This window comes from Pelophylax lessonae, assembly GCF_965119305.1.
Source record: "Pelophylax lessonae genome assembly, chromosome: 4".
Classification (NCBI taxonomy): domain Eukaryota; kingdom Metazoa; phylum Chordata; class Amphibia; order Anura; family Ranidae; genus Pelophylax; species Pelophylax lessonae.
In genome coordinates this window covers 73,440,210-73,457,385 of record NC_138771.1, presented here as the reverse complement: position 1 = coordinate 73,457,385, position 17,176 = coordinate 73,440,210, and the positions used below count along the sequence as shown (strand labels likewise).

The following is a 17,176-nucleotide window of genomic DNA, read 5'->3' as shown; positions in this document are numbered from 1 at the left end:
CTTCCAGGCGGGCGCGATCTCCGTGGTCAGGTACATCCCCATCCCGCCCACTCACGTAGCAAGCAGCCTGCAGGAGATAGGCTGGAAACCTGCTGGGGGAGGTACAGGGGGCGGAGTGTCAAGTGTCTATGTGTAATGGCTGTGAGTTGTCCCGACCGCAGCTCTGATTTCCCGGGGTGCGCTCGGCCTCACAATCAGTAATATTTTCTCGGGGGGAGCAATTGCCCCTTTGTCCCCCCCCCCGCCGAACCCCGGAGACTGACTCACCGAACCCCTGGGGTTCGATCGAACCCAGGTTAAGAACCACTGGCCTAAACCTATATGAGATAATCGCCTTCCAATGACATCAAGGATGAAAAGTTGAACTGGGGAATGGGGGGGGGGGGGGGGATTGTTCCTGGTTAAGCACTGGTTAATGTAAACTAATAGTTTAAATTATGTTTGTCATAAACTCTATGCTATTTATTACTTTTGTCCCTATTCGTATTAAAATGATGCACAGTAAAATATATTGCTTCATGTATAACAACGTGTATAACAATGTCAAATATGTACGATTTAATACAAAAGTGCAAACAATATACAACACCCATAACCTATGACATTTTAGACACTAGCCAAGTACACTACTAAATTCTAATGTTACTGTTCCTGGATTTGTAAACACGTTTATTCTGGAAATGCATAGTAAAGTAGGGCAAAGATTATAATACTTATATACAATGTTTCCAAATTTTTATATCCATATCACAGCACAGCTCAGCTACCAGAATTAATGAGATGTACAACAGTTAATACAGTACAATGCATTGAAGACTGCTAGTAATATTTTGCCTTTAAACAGGTCATTATCCCGAAGCAAAAAATTCCTCTTTTTCTCCAGATCCTTTTGTGTATCTACACAGTATATGGAAGATTCCCTGTCTTCTGGACTAGAATAGAATAATCAGATTTCACTAGAAGGTTTATGTTGGCATAGATAGGCTTAAGATGGCCATACACCAATAGTATTTTCATTTGAAGATTTCTGTTTTTGAATGTTCCTTCAGTTTTCTAATGGTTAGTGTGTTAAATCAATGTTCGTTTTTGACCGTAGTGATGAAAAAATTAAAGAAGCAAGCTTTACACTTTTTCTCGTAGAAACAAAATTCTAATGATGAATGTGGTTTTCATTCAGGAAATAACTTACATATTATAGTGAGACCTGTTTAAAATGTAATTCCAGTCAAATTCTAACTAAGCCCAAACCTACTACCTCTTAACCACTTGCCGTCTGCTCACAGTATATTTACTGCGGCAGTCAGCCCCTCACAGGCAGAGCGACGTAGGTCTACGTCGCTAGCCTGTGAAGGTCTCAGGAGCGAGCGCGCTCCCGCGCGGTCACGGACCCCCCCCACGGACTCCCCCTCCGATCGTCCGCCGGTCACTCGTGATCGTCGGTGGAGAGGGAGAAAGGCAGGCGGCTAATGTAAACAAGCCGCCTGTCATTCTCCCCGGTGTATGAATGATGATCATACGGTTCTACTATGTAGAACCATTGATCACTGTTCATACATCTCAAGCCACAGCCAATCACAGTTAGAATCACGCCGCTAGGGACACACATAGCCCCTCCCTCTAAAAAAAAGTTAACCCCTTCACTGCCAGTGTAATTTTGCAGTAACAGTGTATATTTATAGCACGGATTACTGTAGAAATGTCACTGGTAACCCAAACAGTGTCAAAAATGTCAGTCAAGGCTCCGATCTGTCCGCCGCAATGTCGCAGTACCGCAAAAAAATCGCAGATCGCCGCCATAACGCGTTAAAAAAAAAACAACAAAAATGACAAAAATCTTTCCCTTTGTTAGTAAACGCGATAACTTTTGTGCAAACCTATCAAAATACGCTTTTTGCGATTTTTTTTACCAAACATATGTAGCATAAAACAAATTGGCCGAAAATGTTAAAAATTTTGATTTTTAAATTTTTTTTTTGGGGAATTTCATATAAAAAAATTTGAAAAATATTGTTATTTTTGCAAAATTGACGCTCTTTTTTTGTTTATAGCGCATGATCAAAAAATCGTACAGGTGATCAAATACCATCAAAAGAAAGCTCTGTTTGTGGGAAAAAAAGGACGTCAAATTCGTTTAGGTACAGCATCGCACGACCGCGCAATTGTCCGTTAAAGTCACACAGTGCCGAATCGCAAAATACCCCCTGGTCAGGAAGGGGGTAAAATCTTCCGGGGCTTAAGCAGAGATGTATAGTAACGAAGTAGAACTACTTAAGTACTGTACTTAAGTACCGAAATGCGGTATCTGTACTTTCCTAGAGTAGAATTTTTTTCTCCTACTTCTACTTTTACTTCACTACATTTTTTCGATGATTTCGATACTTCTACTCAAGTATTTTTTTTTTGTGCTGCATAGTTACTCGTTACTTTTAAAAAAATTACCACTGCCAGAACAGTAGATGGCAGGTTGCATAAAGCTCAAAAAAATGTGTATAATGTCATTTGTAAATCAGCGCATACGAAAATAAAGGCTGTGTATAATAAAAGCTGCTATACCAAATCTTTCCAATAAAAAGAAAATATGAAACAAACAAATAAATGGTGCTACAGCGCTTAAAGTGCATCAAGAAACTACTAACAAACACAGGTTAATCATTTGAATAAATCATTTGAAATAATAAAAACAATATGATGTTCAAACTTTTGACTTATTTCTTTAATAACTACATAACACAGTACTTGTACTTCTACTTTCAGTACTTGAGTAGAAATTTTTTTTCAAAACTACTGGTACTTTTTACTTTTAGTACTTAAGTAGCAAATTTTTTGAAAAAACTACTTGCAATACTTAAGTAAAAAAAATGTTGAATACTTTAGTACTTCTACTTAAGTAACTTTTTCTGCGAGCACTTCCACTTCTACTCAAGTAATTTTTTGATCGAGCACTTGTACTTTTACTCAAGTAGAAATTTCGAGTACTTTATACAAGTCTGGGCTTAAGTGGTTAATTCTATGCCTATTCTAACTACCCTGTGAAAGAAAAGAGGTCTATACTAACCTATTTTGAAGTTCGACAACAGATGCTCTATGGAAAGCCTATGGGTTACGTCATAGCCCAGTCTCTGTGGCCATTGTCCCTGCCTCTCCTCCACATTGATGTCAGCGCTGGGACCCAATCATGTGACCGGACTGGAGAAACTTCAGAATAGGTAAGTGTAGAAATCTTTTCTTTCACAAGGTTGTTAGAAAGGTCTTAGAATGGGGGTGATGGTAAGTTTAGGCTTAGTTAGAATTTGTTCGGAATTCCACTTGAATACATCTGTGATTCAGTTCAAATAGCAGGTCTGGATGCAATTTTGAGGGCTTTTGAACAAAAGTTGACTCAATGATGGCAAGAGAGAATGTTCTGATGAACTATTTTTCAGAATTACAATTTGAATTTTGAACATTCGAAAGAAGTTCTAAACGTATAAGCCCCAGGGCCGGCCTTAGGTGTTCAGGCGCCCTGTGCAAGCTAATCCTGTGGCGCCCCCCCCCCCCCCCCACACACACATTTTCTTGCACCTTTTTTGCACTATTTTTGACTTTTCTTTTTTATGATCACTAATAACTTAGCCCCCCTTACAGCAGAGCCCCCCCTTACAGGAGAGCCCCCCTTACATCAGATACCCCCCCTCAGAGCCCCCCTTACATCAGAGACCCTCACAGAGGCCTCCTTACATCAGAGATCCTCACAGAGGCCCCCCTTACGTCAGAGACCCTCACAGAGACCCCTTAGATCAGAGACCCTCACAAAGCCCCCCTTACATCAGAGACCCTTACAGAGGCCCCCTTACATCAAACACCCCCTTATAATAGAGACCCCCACAGAGCCCCCCCCCTTAGATCAGAGACCCCCACAGAGTCCTCCCTTACATCAGAGACCCCCACAGAGCCCCCCTTACATCAGAGACCTCCCCACAGAGCCCCCCTTACATTAGAGACCTCCCCACAGAGCCCCCCTTACATTAGAGACCTCCCCGCAGAGCCCCCTTACATCAGAGACCCCCTCACACAGAGCTCCCCTTACATCAGAGACCCCCACAGAGCCCCTCTTACATCAGAGACCCCCCCACACAGAGCCCCCCTTACATCAGAGACCCCCCACATAGAGCCCAAGCTTAAAAGTGACTGTCACCATCCCATACATATAAATTAACATAGCTTGTATACTAGGGGGAGTACAACTGGGGATTCAATGGTGGAGAAGTATCTGGGTGTTCTGGTAAATCATAAGCTTAATAATAGCATGCAATGCCAAGCTGCGGTTTCCAAAGCGAGCCTTAACAAATTATTAAGCAAAAGGCTGTGAATAGTTATGTACATGTAATTTTTTTTAATTTTTTAATTTTTAATACATTTATAAAGATTTCAAACAAACGTCTTTCGTGTTGTCATTATGAGGTATTGTTTGTAGAATCTTTATGAAAATAATGAATTTAATCCATTTTGGAATAAGGCTGTACCATAACAAAATGTGGAAAAAGTGCAGCGCTGTGACTTTCCGGATGCATTGTACATTCTCTGGGTTTTTGAATATATTTTTGAGGACAACCCAGCAGACAAAGTAAGAGGGTAGAAAATAATGTAAAGAAGGAGTGAAGTTCTTCTCTAAGCCTCAAATTGAATGAGGTGACAGCGTCACTTTTAAATCTAACTCCAGGTAAAATGTTTTTATAGTTTTATACTGTAGGAAGAAGAGTAAGGAATGGGGATAAAGGTGACCATGAACAAAAAGTTAAAGAAATCTTCCCCAGTAGGGACCCAAACAGCAAATAAAGCTTAATGGAGTTCTAAAGCCAGTCTATCTAAAACAAAAAAGTTTTGGTTGGAGTTCAGCCTTAACCACTTAAGCCCCGGAGGATTTGGCTGCTAAACGACCAGAGGGTATTTTGCGATTCGGCACTGCGTGACTTTAACGGACAATTGCGCGGTCGTGCGACGCTGTACCTAAACGAATTTGGCGTCCTTTTTTTCCCACAAACAGAGCTTTCTTTTGGCGGTATTTGATCACCTGTGCGATTTTTTGATCACGCGCTATAAACAAAAAAAGAGCGTAAATTTTGCAAAAATAGCAATATTTTTCCCTTTTTTTTTATATGAAATTCCCCCAAAAAAAAATGTAAAAATCAAAATTTTTTAATATTTTTGGCCAATTTGTTTTATGCTACGTATGTTTGGTAAAAAAAATCGCAAAAAGCGTATTTTGATTGGTTTGCGCAAAAGTTATTGCGTTTACTAACAAAGGGAAAGATTTTTGTCATTTTTGTTGTTTTTTTTTTAACGCGTAATGGCGGCGATCTGCGATTTTTTTGCGGTACTGCGACATTGCGGCGGACAGATCGGACCCTTGACTGACATCTTTGACACTTTTGGGGTTACCAGTGACATTTCTACAGTAATCAGTGCTATATATATGCACTGTTACTGTAAAAATACACTGGTAGTGAAGGGGTTAACTTTATTTGAGAGGGAGGGGCTGTGTGTGTCCCTAGGGGCGTGATTCTAACTGTGATTGGCTGTGGCTTCAACTGTATGCAGAGTGATCAATGGATCTACATAGTAGATCCATGTGATCATCTCTCATACAGAGAGGAGAATGACAGGCAGCTTGTTTACACAAGCTGCCTGACTTTCTCCCTCTCCCCCGCCGATCGCAGAGTGGCCGGCGGCGAACGGGTCCGCCGGTCACACGCGCGGGGGGGTCCGTGACCACGCGGGAGCGGGAGCGCGCCTCCGGCGGCGCGCTCGCTCCCTAAACCCTCACAGGCGAGCGACGTAGACCTACGTCACTTTGCCTGTGAGGGGCTGACCGCCGCCGTAGATAGTCGTGCGGCGGTCGGCAAGTGGTTAAATGCATAAGTGCATACAACAGCTCAGCAAAGAGATTGAAAATAAATTTGAAATTATAGAGAAATGTAGGCATGAATACCTACAGCCAAAATCCCAAATACAATTTTGGTAAAACTGGTTGAGCCATTTACTTTTTGTATGAGAATGTGTTGAAATTGAAAGAAAAAATGAATGGAATTTGTTGCTAAGACTAAATTTCCACTTGCAGGTCCAGGTGAAGGTATCCATGTTTAAATTAACCCTGTATAGACAGAACAGGGAAGCATGTAGTTGCTACACCAAGAAGTGTTGGATATCTGCAGGGCCTAGATCCGCAACACAGGACTGGTAAAAGACGCAGGCTTCCAGAAAGGTGAGTATAATACATCTGCTTCTTTTACAGGGTGGCTTTAGTTTACTCTGAAGAAGATGGCAACAGGATCACTTTAACCTTCTGCCAGTTGGATAGTTTTTTGCTTCTGGAATAGACGTAACTCAGCAAAACCTTACAAAGTACATTTTGTCATCACTGTGTCATCACTTTCATCACTGTCATCACTGAGAAGGGTCCAGCTTAGTGGTCTCCTTGGTTTAAAATAGAAAACAAAATTTAGAGACAAAATGATAATTATGTCTTTTCAAATAACAATGCTAACCTATATTTATTTTAACATTGAATCCAGATGAAGATAATTAGTAGCTGTTGTGCTGGTCCAAAGGCGACTGTTGCATTAATGGTCACGTGAAGGTTTTTTTTTCCTCTTCTAGTATCATTTATCTTTTATTCTTTACTGTAACCATTTATTAATCAATTCCAGAAATTGCATTGATCTTCCTTGTGCTCTCTGAAATCCTGTGTAGTCTCTTTGCATTGTTATTAAATTCTGAATCTGACCATCACCGTAACTTTGAACATTCAGCGTTGAACAACATTTAGTATTCAACAATCTACAATGATACAACAGTTATGGCTCTTTTTAGCTGAGAGTGTATAATCTTTTCATTCTTCTTATTATTATATAACTTTCCTTTGTAAAGCCACTTTATTTACTTTTTATTGTGTTCCCAATATTGTTTGCTTGACGTGGGTTTCTTTTATAATCCCCTACTGTTCTTTTGTGTTTCCTTTGTTATTAGCATCCAATGAAAAAGTAATAAAAAAAAGCATTCCGCAGATGCCAAGTTAAGAGTGACTGTGGACTCCCACTGAAGCCATCCAGTGCAAACTAACAGTGGTTGGGCCAGAATGCCAAAATACGACTGCACTGACCCAATAGATTTCACAATCCATATAAAAAGCACATTTCCTTTGAATAAATAGAATATATTTTTATCTATTGCGAGGCTTGCTTATAAACTGTACATCACGTCATACTTTTTAAGCTGATGGGCAGAATCCTTCAAATGAGCTTTCTTATTTGCAGTAGATGTTCTCTACTCAAGAAATCTCACTCTGTATATTCCAGATATGACTCCATGCCATATTTATCTGAAGGTGCATATAATGTTAGGAATACAAAGGTGTAAATAATGTCCAAGAGTGTTGATATTCATCTGTCAAGTTTTAGTATGAACATTGCCAGCAGACTTAGCAATGCTGCAGCCACGGCACCTATTAGTAGCCTCTTGTAGGTTACCTGGAGGAACAAGAAATTTAGAGATCATACACTTTATTAGTTGCTAATCAATAATGTCCTTGAAAAACCAACACACTGTAGAAATGCAATGTTGGGCTCCCAAAAGTCCAACATAATTTTTTTAAAGTGACATTAAACTCTAAGTTTGTTGAGGGCTTTCAGCAGCTGATTACTGAGTATGCTGCTTCTTTACATTTTATTCCTTGCCTATGTTCCAATTTAAGTTGGACAGGATATGGCACCTTTCCACTGCAAGTACCGGCTCGGCTCTACTCTGCCCTGCTTGGCCCGGTTTGCTTTTCCACTGCTGGTACCGCAAGGTACGGTGTTGGAACGGTTCAGTACGGTTTGGTATGGTTTGCTTTTCCGCTAAAGTAGTACTAAAGTTAAGTGGGTGGGATAACAACGATTCTCTGACCAATCAGTGGCTAGTAATGACTGCATGCAAAGGATTGTGGGAAATGGTACTGGTATGGTACCTCTTGGAACCACAATTGAGGTGGTACTGTTTTAGAGAGCCATACCGTTCGGTTCCATGCAGTGGAAAAGCGCAGCCGTACCGTACCGAACCGTTCCTACACCGTACCATGCGGTACCAGCAGTGGAAAAGCACAAAAGCAAGCCGAAGCGTTCGGTTCCATGCAGTGGAAAAGCGCCTATAGGTGGCTACACTTCATAACACAGGGTGGATACCAGACATGTTCTCTCAATTGCCACATTTTGGGTATATAGCTATGTCGCACTGATACCTATTCACTGTTTTTATTCATGACTTTCTTCGTTTCACCTGTTTCTGTTCTTTCACACTTTGGTTTCTGGTTTATACCCAGCACTGTTCTTACCTACACCCTTTTCACTGCTTCTATGGAGATTTAAGTCCAAACAACCCCCCCCCCCCAAGTACCTGGTTACCCCATTTGTATTTTTCCTGCCTGTCTACACTCCTGAATATGTTTCCATCTTTTGATCCATACCCATGTCTCCACATGCAAAATATATGTTGATACTTGTTACTTGCCAGCTACCATCTAGGATGATAGAATTGCACACTTATTTACACATATACATATATATATATTTAATTTTATTTCAGAGACTGGTTATGGAGATACTCAAACACTTTTTACATATTAAGGCACATCCTCATCCCTGATCCAGTGTAGCATCCTTTTGGGCTCCTGCTCCTTCAGCTCCTTTTTCCGACATATTGTCTGCCACCGTAAAGCAGCGCTTTTTTTAAGCAAGATGATATGACTTTGTATGTGAGTATACTGTCTACCCACTTGGGTCTTACATTTACAGAGTACCCATGCCCCATCTGTCATTCACTCTGCATGTCGACTAACAACATTTATTATACTTTCAGAAATGCCCTTATACACATACTCCTGATGAGTGGGCAATGCGACCCATGAAACACGTCGAGTTCAACGTTTAAAATGTATTTATGTGCATATTGTTATTGCCATGTCATGTTTTACTGATAATTTGCATTACTATACTCATGTAATGATGTATGATATGTTTTTATAGGGTTACTATTTTACACATTACAGTTTTGTCAATAAACCAGACGCATTGCATTTTAATGACGCATCGAGTCCTCCTCATTTAGCCTCGGTTTCCACTAGTGCGGCTACGAAGTCGTGCTACTTCTAGCACGACTTCGTAGCAAAAGTAAACCGCGGTTTCAGTTAGACTTGTTCCTCATATATAGAGGGAAGTCGCGCTCAAAAGTAGTACACGATTTACTTTTGAGGTCGCGGCAACTGAAGCCGCGGCAGTGGAAACGTGCCCCATTGAAAACAATGGGTTTTGACTTGCTGTGCGACTTGACATGTGTCAAGTCGCACCGCAAGTCGCACTAGTGGAAACCGAGCCTTAAAGTCCCACCGGGCTCTCTTTTCCTGTTTTGTACAATTTAAGCTGGTTCCATGACTGCCGCCCCAGGTTTGTTGTTTCAGGGTGGCTCCTTTCTCTTGCAGCATCCAATGGAGCCACCCTTGCATGAAAGGACTAGAGCTGTTTTTTCCTACAGAGGTGTTGATTTACTCAAACTTGAAAGTGCAAAATCTGGTGCAGCTCTGCAAAGAAACCAATCAGTTTCCAGGTTCTTTTGTCAAAGCTTAATTGAACAAGCTGAACTTAAAAGCTGATTGGCTACCATGCACAGCTGCACCAGATTTTGCACTGTCCAGTTTTAGTAAATCAACCCCACTGTGTGCATCAATAGAAACATACAGCCCCGGAATTTTAACAAACAGTTTACTGTGAAATGTTTATATTCTTGTGCTCAATGTGTTAAGGTAAACTCTGAGGGTTTAATACTACTTTAAGCTTGGTAGCACTTGAAAACCGAAAGACCACAAGACCACACTGAGTCAACACCTTAAAGTAAATGTAAAGCATGTTATAATTACCTGCACAGAGCAACCCAGATCTTCCTCTTCTCTGGTCCCTGGCTGGAGCTCCTGGCCCCTCCCTCCTGTTGAGTACCCCCACAGCAAGCAGCTTGCTATGGGGGCACCCGAGCCGAGCTTCGGCTCTGCCCCCACTCTCCTGATTGGCTAACTGAGTTTGATTGACAGCAGCGGGAGCCAATGGCGCCACTGCTGTGTCAATCAGGATAGAGAGACTCCCGGATGTCTGAGGCACTCGTGGACATTGCTGGATAGAGCTGGACCTCAGGTTAGTATTAAGGGGGGCTGCTGCTCATAGAAGGCTTTTTATCTTAATGCATAGAATGCTTTACATTAAAAACCTTCTGCCTTTACAACTACTATAAATAACTGCTGATACGATTGAATATGCAGTCCAGCGTAATGAATTTTCAAGTTATATAATTCTTTCAATGAGAAAATCATTGTGAAGTCTTGCAAACTAACACAGCATGACCTATACCGCCATGCTCATAGATATGACTCACCAGATCCTTCAACCTTATAGGAATAAAAAAGGCAGAATGAGATTATAGTATCAGGCTCCAAGGCAGAAGGGCCAGAACACCGTGTTCCCTCCACAGATGGAAGCCTCCAAGTTTGTCAAACTGATAGGTAGGTCACAGGGATCTCACTATTCCGGGAAGTCACTTCATTGTGGTACAATCATCAAAAATATAATATAAAGCAAAACAAAGTGCAAAAACTATATAAGCTATAGAAAAAAAAAAAAAAAAAAAAAAAAAAGCATTTATAAAAGTCAGGATACCAGCAATAGATCTGCATGCAAAAATACAATAGCATTATTTTTCATTTGCGATTAAAAGATCTGGTGGGTCATATCTGTGACCACTGCGGTGGAGGTCCCACTCTGTCTGATTGCAAGACTTAAGGCTCCATTCACACCTGGGCGTTTTCAGCTCCAAAAACGCTCAAAAGAAACGCTTCCAAAACGCCCAACAAGTAAAACCCCATTCATTTAAATGGCCCCTGTTCACATCTGAGCGTTTTGCAAAACGCCTGTAGCTGAAAAAAGTACATGAGCTTCTTTTTGGGCTAATTACCAGCGTTTTTGATAGATGTCAATGAAAAACGCCTGAAAAAATCGCGGTAAAATCGCGGTAAAATCGCGGTAAAAATCGCGGTAAAAATCGCGGTAAAATCGTGGTAGAAAACGCTACGCTCAAGTGTGAATGCAGCCTTAGAGTTATTTCTCATCACACGCATTACATAATATAAAAGTCTACACTGGACTGTATATCATATCAGCAGTTATTTAGGCCATTTTTTAACCCCAAAACAAAAATATAATATATTGGCGCTTACAGATCGTTAAATGTGTTGGCTAGATTAGTGTCAGGAAAGCCGAGCTCATGTCTGTGCCCATGTGTACATTTACACATGTGCATGCACGTTTGACTTTACTTTGGTGCCCGATGGCCTATTTAAGGTACTGCAAGGCTCATGATCATTGCTGGGTGCTCGTCAGCTCCGGTGACCCGTGACCAGATCCTGCTAGTTGCTGTGATATACCAGGTTTGCCTTCTGACTATGCCTGATCTCAATACCTTCGGCATCTGGCCACTGGCTTGCTTCTTGACTCCACACCTTGTTTATCACTTCGGCTCACCTTCTGCCCATGTGATTCTGATCTTGGCCTGGCTCCTGTTTACGCTCTCGTTTTCTGAATTTGTACATCTGCTGCCCACTCGTTGCCAACTTCTGCCTGCCTGACCTTGTTCCTGCCTCCTTCGTCTACAAGCCCTATGTTGATATTTCCTGGTCTTCAGCTTCTAAATTATTGCAATCACGTTCTTATGCTGGCCAGGAGTTATTACAGGTGCCTGTGGCACTCCTTGTCTTATCCTGCTCTGTCCTTAAATTCAGGGAACAAACAGGACAGGAGGCGTAAGGCTGAGTTCACACTGGCATTAAAAGCAAGCATTTGAGGGGCATTAAAAATGCTCCTTAAATGCCTATGCAAATGATACAATGGACAGAACACAGTGCTCACATTATAAAAAAAATTGAAGCCTCATGTCCAGTCAGGAGGTATTTGAAGCCTTTCAATGTCTCTCATTCAATGCTCCGCAACCGGTGCATTCTGGGTCGGTGACGTCACAAGGGGGCAGCGTCAACCAGTGATGTTGCCAGCTGGCTCCACCCCTTACCTATTTAAGAAATATCAGGTGGAGGTGCAAGCAGACGGGTGGGAACCTTCAGCGTGAGCGAAGGTTTTTTTTTCCCCGCGTCCGGCGGTTTTGTGATGGACAGTGAATCCACATCGGGGGGACATATTTAAAAAAAAAATAAAAACAAAGGACTTTACTAATAAAGGTCAAAAACTGTGTGTGTGTTTTATTTATTTTTGACCCTTTTTTTTGGTAAATTGGTAGGGGTACGATGTACTCCATACTCATTTACTTGGGGAGGGGGCGGGATCTGGGGGCCTGCTTGTTAAAGGGGGCTTCCAGATTTCCAAAAAGCCCCCTGCCTGCGGACCCCCACAACCACAGCCCAGGGTTGTGGAGAAGAGGTCCTTCTATTGAGAGCATGTGGTCTCATATGTTTTAGGAGGGGGGTTGCTCACTCATCCCCTCCCATTCCTGACCTTCCAGGCTGTATGCCTGCATGGTTGAATAGGGGGCTGGTATAGATTTTGGGGGGCTTGCCTTTTTTTTTTTTTGCCAATTTTTTTATTTCTGGCAATGTTTGCTTTTACTTTGTACATTCAGCAGATGGGGGGGGGGGGGGGGGGGGGTTCCGCTGACAGTTGATAACTCATCGGTTGTTAAGGATGCGGTGCCTGGCATCCCAGCCCGCTCCTTAGCAACCAGCTACTGTAGGCGTTTGGGGTGTGGTTTTAACAAGCCAAAAGTGCTTGTTCACCACGCTGCAAACATGCATAGGGCGTTCGGGGGAGTATTTCTAATTCTCATTGAATGCTTATCATCACCTCTTAACATGCATTAACGCTATAGAAGTGTTCGATAAGTGTCAGTATTCTGAGCAAGTGTGAAGGGGGAACCCCCTAATCAGTTCAGTTTCTACCAGGAATGTGACAATTAGTTTTCTTGTTTTAGGTTTCTTTCCTTTGTTTTCATTTGGCGACCCAGCCAGTAACTCTCTACCAGTTTTAGGGTGTCTCCACTCTGGATTGAGGAGCAATGGAGACACCTTTGGACAGCATTGTCATTCTGGAGAGAGGATATAATGTTAGATGCTCTAGCACAGGGGTGTCCAACCTTTTGACCTTCCTGGGCCACACTGAAGAAGAGGACTGGTCTTGGGCCGCACATAAAATACACTAAAAGTAAGGTTAGCCGATAAGCACAAAAAGTCGGGCAGATCACAAGTTCCCGAACACTGATATTGATAATGCAACTATCTGAGTAATAAAACTCCATCTTTTTGGTAAAATTTTATATTAAAAAATGTAAAAGAGGGCTACATAAAACACGTGCGATATTTGACACTGTTTTTAAAAAAACTAACGCATCAATATCTGGTTCAATGGATGAAGTAGCAATTCTCAACAAATTCTCAGGGTGCTCATCCGATATTTTGGTCCTAATTTTGCCCTTCCTGTGCTTCATCTTTGAAAATAGTTGCTCACAAATATAGGTAATGCCGAAAACTGATGACATGAATAAGGCGGGATTGTGAAGAGTGAGATATTTTTATTTGGGAAGATAAAACTTAAAGTCCAGTAAAGAGACACTGTCAACTTTTTCTTTGGCTGCATGTGCTTGCTAAGTATAAACACATTTTTACAAAAAAATCAACAACAATAAAATCAACTTTTTTAAGTAAGTTTAAGATTTTGTGTTGGGCTGCATTCATAGCCGCCTTGGGCCGCATGCGGCTCGTGCCCTAGAAGATTTAGATGGACTTGACTAACAAATAACTAACAAACTAACACATTTTAGGAATTACAGCAACAGATTTTGTTTTTCTTTTCAAAATAAAGATTTTACATAAATTAATAAAAGCTGACCATTGTAAGTTCCCCTGTGGTAAATGTTTTTTCTAAACCCTCTAACTGTCAGTTTTGCTGGACACCTTAGTCTGTTAAAGAAAGTTGCAAATTTACAGAATCACTGGCTGGATCAACAGGTGAAAATAAAGGGTAAAAAAAAAAAAAACATAAAAAAGAACAAAGATTTGGTAGGAAAAAAACAAAAAATGAACTAACTCCATACACCCTTCATCTGACTCTGCCCCGTTCACCGCTGTACTTACCTCTGTGAATGATGAACTACCAGTGCCCACACAACTGGTGTATGTGGCCGGGGATTTGAAATCCACACTCTTTTTCTCCCTATTTCTGCAGGGCATCTGGGACAGATCTGAACAATTCTGATTGGTCAGCGCTGCCACAGAGAATCGATCTGATCCATCCTGGAAGCCCTGTAGAAAGAGGAGGGAGAAGTGCATTTTTCAAGCACTACATAACTTGAATAGACTATGCATGGACTGTTTGCAATGTGCAGGTCTTCCTGATGATTTGGATACTAGGAAGTATGTGTGTATTGGACACATACTTGTATTGGACTGTATTGGACTGTAAATCTTACTGGTGAGAAGGGTTTACATTTGAGTAGTCATCACGGGTGACTTACTGTAGATACCGGAAAATGGGCAGCGTTCTATAATGCAGAACTCACTGGTGATACTGGGGATGGAGCTGTGTGTACTGGAACAAAGATCTCACTGGTGACATGGATACTGGGGAGTGAGTTGTGTCTACAGGAAGGCAGATCTCACTGGTGACGTGGATAATGGGGAGTGAGTTGTGTCTACAGGAAGGCAGGTCTCACTGGTGACATGGATAATGGGGAGTGAGTTGTGTCTACAGGAAGGCAGATCTCACTAGTGAGAAATGAAGAGGAGAGCCGCTCAGGTGAGGCTAAATATTCTGGTGCAGGTCAGATCCGCCATCCAAAAATATACTCAAACCAAAGAAGTTGGACAGCACTCAGAGAAGAGGAAATCAATAATATCCTTTATTCCTCATAGACAAATCCATACAGACAGTGCATCAGAAGACATGCCAGGTTGACGCGTTTCACGATACAGAGGATAGCTTACTCATAACCACACCTGGCATGTCTTCTGATGCACTATCTGTATGGATTTGTCTATGAGGAATAAAGGATATTATTGATTTCATTTTCTCTGAGTGCAGTCCAACTTCATTGGTTTGAGCAGATCTCACTAGTGACATGGATACTGGGGAGTGAGCTGTGTGTACTGGAATGCAGATTTCACTGGTGACATGGATATTGGGGAGAGTTATGTCTACAGAAAAGCAGATCTCACTGAGTGAGCTGTGTGTACTGGAATTTAGATTTTACTGGTGACATGGATATTGGGAAGTGAGCTGTGTGTACTGGAATGAAGATCTCACTGGTGACATGGATATTGGGAAGTGAGCTGTGTATACGGGAACACAGATCTCACTGGTGACGTGGATAATGGGGAATGAGTTGTGTCTACAGGAAGGAAAATCTCAATGGTGACATGGATATTGGGAAGTAAGCTGTATGTAATGGAATGCAGATCTTACTGGTGACATGGATATGGGGAGTGAGCTGTGTACTGGAATGCAGATCTCACTGATGACATGGATAATGGGGAATGAGCTGTGTGTATTGGAATGCAGATCTCACTGGTGACATGGATATTGGGGAGAGAGTTGTGTCTACAGGAAGGCAAATCTCACTGGTGACATGGATACTGGAGAGTGAGCTGTGTGTACTGGAATTTAGATTTAACTGGTGACATGGATATTGGGAAGTGAGCTGTGTGTACCGGAATGCAGATCTCACTGGTGGCATGGATATTGGGAAATGAGCTGTGTATACTGGAACACAGATCTCACTGGTGACATGGATATTGGGAAGTGAGCTGTGTGTACTGGAACGCAGATCTCACTGGTGACGTGGATAATGGGGAATGAGTTGTGTCTACAGAAAGGCAAATCTCAATTGTGACATGGATATTGGGAAGTAAGCTGTATGTAATGGAATGCAGATCTTACTGGTGACATGGATATGGGGAGTGAGCTGTGTGTACTGGAATGCAGATCTCACTGATGACATGGATAATGGGGAGTGAGTTGTGTCTACAGGAAGGCAGATCTCAGTACTGACATGGATAATGGGGAGTGAGTTGTGTCTACAGGAAGGCAGATCTCACTAATGACATGGATACTGGGGAGTGAGTTGTGTCTACAGGAAGGCAGATCTCAGTAGTGACATGGATACTGGGAAGTGAGTTGTGTCTACAGGAAGGCAGATCTCACTGGTGATATGGATATTGGGAAGTGAGCTGTGTATACTGGAACACAGATGGGGAATGAGTTGTGTCTACAGGAAGGCAAATCTCAATGGTGACATGGATATTGGGAAGTGAGCTGCGTGTAATGAAATGCAGATCCTACTGGTGACATGGATATGGGGAATGAGCTGTGTGTACTGGAATGCAGAACTCACTGGTGACATGCATATTGGGAAGTGAGCTGTGTGTACTGGAATGCAGATCTCACTGGTGACATAGATATGGGGAAGTGAGCTGTGTGTACTGGAATTCAGATCTCACTGGTGACATGGGTATTGGAAAGTGAGCTGTGTGTACTGGAACACAGATATCACTGGTGACGTGGATAATGGGGAGTGAGTTGTGTCTACAGGAAAGCAGATCTCACTGGTGACATGGATACTGTAGAGTGAGCTGTGTGTACTGGAATTTAGATTTAACTGGTGACATGGATATTGGGAAGTGAGCTGTGTGTACCGGAATGCAGATCTCACTGGTGGCATGGATATTGGGAAATGAGCTGTGTATACTGGAACACAGATCTCACTGGTGACATGGATATTGGGAAGTGAGCTGTGTGTACTGGAACGCAGATCTCACTGGTGACGTGGATAATGGGGAATGAGTTGTGTCTACAGAAAGGCAAATCTCAATTGTGACATGGATATTGGGAAGTAAGCTGTATGTAATGGAATGCAGATCTTACTGGTGACATGGATATGGGGAGTGAGCTGTGTGTACTGGAATGCAGATCTCACTGATGACATGGATAATGGGGAGTGAGTTGTGTCTACAGGAAGGCAGATCTCAGTACTGACATGGATAATGGGGAGTGAGTTGTGTCTACAGGAAGGCAGATCTCACTAATGACATGGATACTGGGGAGTGAGTTGTGTCTACAGGAAGGCAGAT

The 17,176-nt window shown here is 42.1% G+C and overlaps 1 protein-coding gene across 1 annotated transcript in view; it reads right to left on the bottom strand.

Annotated features, from left to right (window-relative positions):
- Window positions 1-7,188: 7,188 nt before the first annotated feature.
- The window catches only part of LOC309554014 (peptidyl-prolyl cis-trans isomerase FKBP8-like), a gene marked incomplete at its 5' end in the record, with an annotated part of 100,764 nt that continues 90,776 nt past the window's right edge, over window positions 7,189-17,176 (bottom strand). The window contains one exon of the mRNA XM_082255534.1: window positions 7,189-7,505. Within this exon, the coding sequence (XP_082111660.1) occupies window positions 7,419-7,505 (87 nt within the window). The 3' untranslated portion in view covers window positions 7,189-7,418. The remainder of the gene's footprint in view (window positions 7,506-17,176) is intronic.